The 5,164-nt window shown below is 53.3% G+C and overlaps 1 protein-coding gene across 1 annotated transcript; it reads left to right on the plus strand.

Moving 5' to 3' along the window:
- Nucleotides 1-3,774: 3,774 nt before the first annotated feature.
- On the plus strand, nt 3,775-4,681 carry MRGPRG (MAS related GPR family member G; the record flags this gene model as incomplete). The annotated part of the gene is made up of 1 exon (XM_084762287.1): nt 3,775-4,681. One exon carries the CDS (start codon nt 3,775-3,777, stop codon nt 4,645-4,647), a length of 873 nt encoding a protein of 290 aa, XP_084618413.1. The 3' UTR covers nt 4,648-4,681.
- Nucleotides 4,682-5,164: the final 483 nt, after the last annotated feature.

A 5,164-nucleotide genomic window follows, 5' to 3' on the forward strand; every position in this document is an offset into this window, starting at 1 on the left:
AGGCAGCACTGTGGCAGAGCTGGGGTTGGGGGCTTGGGGGGTTGTCCGGCTTAATCACATGAGGACACTTGACCTTAGCTACTCTGGACCTATGGGCTCTCAGGGAACTCCTGTGTGGCCTCTGAGTTTTGGCTGTTTGCCACTAATGCCAAACAGGATCCAATGGTCTCATAGAACAAACAGGTAGCCTGGTGACGTCAGAAAACTTGGAATAGGACACACTGGGGATTACATGCATACAAGGGAAGACTGTGCCCATTCTATTACCCAGGATGCATCTGTTCTCTCTTTAGTTGGGATAATCGCTGAACCTCAGTGCTAGAAATTGGACTCAAGTCTTCCAGAAGAGTAATGAGACTGCTTTCAACTCCTGAGCCATCCATCTGTCTAGCCCAGGGCTTGAGTTGTTAAATCACATGATATACTTTGGGTCATATTCACACAGCAGCTGTCAGTGAGAGCCTACAGGCCATACCTCATCAAAACAGTTTGTCAATTCCACATCCAGATGTCATTCCATGCCATGTGTGAAAACCCAAATCAATGCCCTGTCCACAGTCCCTCACTCTCATGGGTGTCAAGCCCTCAGCCTGTCTCCCAGTTCTCTGCCTCATCCACGCACAGGCTTTCCTAATGCTCTGGACACCTCTAAAAATCTGGGCAGATCGCCTCATTGTGTCAGCACACCATATGAATTATATTAATCCTCGAGGGCTTCGCCATGAAGAATAATAACAAAAGCCCCACCAATAAAACAAAAAGTTGGAAAAGCATTAGGGCTGCACGGCGCTTGTGTGTATTGTAAGGGTCCATCCCGCAGAGGAGAGAGTACGGGATATAGCCTGACATGGTGGCAGCCATCTTGAGCCACAGTTGCCATGACTGTCTGAGTCACCACAGTTAAGTTTTCCTGCCTAATTTCTTAGCAAACCATAACACAGAGCCGTGAGAGCACACGTGCCCTGGATGACTTGGAGGATGCGGCTGGCTCTTGATGGAACAGGAAGATAAACCAGAGACATTCTGGCCCGAACACGCTTTTGTCCTAACCCACTCAATGCTTGGCTGTCCAGCTCCCTGGGACCTTCCTCTGTCAGGAAGCTCTCTACTATATCTCATTGTGTGTGGTCCCAGCTCTGTCTGCCTCTCTCCCTTTGATGTGTGTGTATGTGTGTGTACACGTCTGTGCCGGTACATGCACATGTGTGCAGATGCATGTGGAGTCAAGGGGTCAACACTGGGAGTCTTCTTCAACTACTCTCCACTTAAAAAAAACATTTTAAATTACGTGTTGTTGTTTTGAGACATCTGACCATACTGCCCTGGCTGTCCTAGAACTCCCTGTATCGGCTTGCAGAGAGCTGTCTGCCTCTGCCTCCTGGAAGTGCTGGGATTAAAGGCATGGGCCACCACACCTGGCTTAAATACATTTTAAGTTTTCTTTGTGTGTGCATGCAAATGTGCCAGCACATGTATCCAGATCAGAGAAAACTTTTCTCCTTCTATGAGGATCCCTGGAATTGAACTTTAGGCTGTCAGGCTTGGTGGCAAGCACCTTTACCCTCTGAGCCCTCTCACTGGCCTGGTACTTTATTTATTTATTTATTTTTAAAGACAAGATCTTGCACAAAACATATCGACTGACATGGCCAGCTGGATAGCAAGTCCTAGGGGTCCGCTGGTCCGCTAGGACCAATACTGAGGTCACAAGCATGCACCATCATGCCCAGCTTTTATCACAGGTGCTGGGGACGCAAACTCAAGTTCCCATGCTTGTATAGCCAGTACTTTACTGACTGAGCCATCTCTACAGATGGCATCTCTCTCTTTTTGGTCATGAGCACCTAGGGCCAGGGGTTCTTCCATAATGGGTGGTGTGCAAGGCTCTCTGGTTCCCTCTCCTAGAGGAAGGGGAGGAGGAGCCGCCCACAGTGACAGCTCTGTTTGAGCTCATTCCTTTGATTCTGTGAAAAGCAACACGCCCTCTCACTTCCAGGGAACTGGCCCAGGAGGCAGCCCTTGAGGACAGAAAGGGACCAGATTTAGGGACGAGGAAGTGCTTAAGACAACAAGTGTGGGCTGAGAAAGCTGGAGACGTCCGCTGTCAGCAGGTGAGAAGGTTAGTCTGGCCCTCTACCTGCTCCACCAAGCAAGGGACATTCCTTCTCTTACCTTCTCCACCACTCTGCTTCCTGCTCAGCTCCCAGGTGAGTGCTGGTGGCTCTGGGGTTATCTTGCCGAAGGCAGTTAAGGGAGCTTTGGAGGCTTAGACTCTACAATTCTGGGTCTGGGGGGGAGGGGGGGAGAACAAGGATGAGGAAGATGCCCCAGCCCACTTACTGCATCCCCTTTCAGATCTGGCCTTGCTGCCACCAGCCAGAATCCACACAGTACCTTTGGGGGCCCACAGAGGGGAAGAGTCTCTCCACTGTCACCATATGATGTGTGAAGGTCCAGTCAAAGTCCTAATTTCAAGGTCTTGGGGCCCTGCACTCTGACCCTGACAGGTTGAGCCACCATCCCCTGGAGGTGCCAGGAAGGATGCTGGGTGATGGGAGGGGGTACCTATCAGTACACTGCGGAAAGTTTGGACCCCTCAGAGGAAGCAGGGTCTGATGGAGGGTGGGCCTCGGTGAGTGCAGAGATAGCTAGGGTGGTCTCCTGGGCAGGGGACACAGCCCAGGCCAGGAATGAGGGTAAAACAAAAGTACACTTGGTGTTCTCTGTCACTGTCATCTCTTTCTCCATCTCTGACCCAAATCTCTTTATCTCTGCCTCTATTCTATTCTCTCTCTCTCTCTCTCTCTCTCTCTCTCTCTCTCTCTCTCTCTCTCTGTGTGTGTGTGTGTGTGTGTGTGTGTGTGTGTGTGTGTGTGTTTGTCTGCTCTCTGTCTGTCTCTCTGCCTGTCTCTGTCTCTCTCTGTCTGTCCGTCTCTGTCTCTCTGTCTCTCTGTGTCTCTCTCTTTGCTCTCTGTCTTTCTGTCTCTGTCTCTCTCATGTCTGTCTGTATGTATGTATGTATGTATGTATGTATGTCAGTCTGTCAGTCTGTCTGTGTCTCTCTCTTTGCTCTCTGTCTGCCTCTGTCCCTCTGTCTGCCTCTCCCCCTCCCCCCTTTCCTATTGATGTTCTTCCCCAGCAGCCCCTGTCCCCAGAGCCTGGGCCCTCATACCTAGCACAGCCCCAGACCTTGGACAAGGTCTACCATGGGCCATGTGGAAAGAGAGGTACTGCTCTGAGATCCCCCCACTTCATGAGAACACCAGGAACTCTCCTGCTGCTAATCACTCCCCAAGAAGACTCAGGGCTCTGAGATTCATCATCAAAGTCCCAGATTCTGAATGCAGCTTCAGCTTCAGTTAGCCTCAGTCCTTCAGGACCCTGGGGGTTTAGTGTCCTGATCCCGATGGAGAGTGTAGAGAAGTCCCCCCTCCCCCAGCCTCACCCAGCACAGAATAGAAGGGTTGCCTAACCCATAGGAAGGCAGAGAATGCTGCCTCAAAGCATGGCAGCTTTTGGCGGGGAGGAAAGGGGTTTGGGGCAGTGGAGGGAGGTTTGGGGGTTGGGGCGGTGGAGGGGGGTTGGGGGCTGTGGGGGGAGGGAGGGCTGGCCAAGATCACACGCAGCTAGGAAGGGGATCAAGACAGCTCTGACTCTGGGAGCTGGAGGCCCACGGTCTCTTGCTCTCCACGCTGAGAGCACAGCCGCCGCCGGTTAGTGAACACTGTCATCCTTTACAGGGGCCTCCCAAAGCACCCACAGAAGCCAGCCAGGATGTTCTCCATGTTCAACATCTGGGGCACTTTCAACAACACACTCTTCTACCTCAGCTTCATTGTCAGCCTGGCAGGGCTGTGCGGCAACGCTCTGCTGCTTTGGCACCTCGGCCTGCACATCAAGAAGGGCCCCTTCAACATCTACCTGCTGCACCTGGCTGCCGCCGACTTCCTCTTCCTCTCCTGCCAGGTTGGCTTCTCCATTGCCGAGATGGTGGGCCATGGGGACACACTCCACTTCCCCATCATCTTCCTGTGGTTTGCCGTGGGGCTCTGGCTGCTGGCTGCCTTCAATGCGGACTGCTGCCTCACCTACCTGTTAGCCTCCTACTGCAACCTCACCTGCCGCCGCCCCAGGTACACCTCATTGGTGCTCTGCCTCCTCATCTGGGCACTGACCATGCCGGCCGTGCTGCTGCCAGCCAACGCCTGTGGCCTGCTGTACAACAGAATGAGCCTGCTGCTCTGCTTCAAGTACCACTGGCAGAGTATTATCTGGCTAGCGGTGCTGGTGAGCATAGCCTGCGCGGCAGCTAAAGTTATCCTAGTCTGCGGGAAATGCTGCTCTTTGCAGCCACCCTCCAAGTTCTGCCAAGTGGCCCAGTGCTCCGGCATCCTACTCTTCTCCTGTCGCCTGCCCCTGGTTGTCTACTGGAGCCTGCGGTCAGCCGTGAAATTCCTGCTCCCTTTCTTCTTGCCACTGGCCATTCTCCTGGCCTGCATTGACAGCAGCGCGAAGCCCCTTTTATACTACATGAAGGGCAGGCAGCTTGGGAAGAGGGAGCCTCTGCAGGTAACCCTAAACAGAGCTCTAGGGGAGAGTTCCCAGTTAAGTCTGAGGGGGCTATCCCTGCCCATGAGACGAGTGTAGGGAGTGGCCATCCTATGCCCACCCACCCTGCCCTCATAGCTGCCCAGGGATCCCCAGTCTTGCTCAAACCCTTACCGTGGCTCAGCTCTGGTCCTGGGGATTTCAGGGCTCCTTCTCATAAGCGGGGGAGAAGGGAATGGGACCAGACTACATGTTGAACATGCACAGAACCTATCGAGGAGAACACGGGAACAGACAGAGGGGCAGGTGCATGAAGGAGGACCCCAGAGCCACAGTGAGGAAACGTGGCCTATATCCCGAGAAAACTGACCCTCAGCCCTAGTGGGCCAGGCCACAGGACTTCACTTCCTCCTGCCATAGATAGGCCAGATAACTAGAACCTCAATACCAACTCCTGGGGGGCATTCTCTGGGGAGGCCACCAGGGTCTCGTGTCTGATGCATACACTAAAGGGTCCCATCTAAACTGTTCTCTCTCCCTCGCTTACCCCAGCATTCCCCCCACAAAACTACCCTTGGCTGTCTCCCCAATTTTCCAACCTGATGTTGTTCACAGA

Source organism: Acomys minous (genome assembly GCF_964271855.1).
Source record: "Acomys minous genome assembly, chromosome: 2".
Lineage (NCBI taxonomy): Eukaryota > Metazoa > Chordata > Mammalia > Rodentia > Muridae > Acomys > Acomys minous.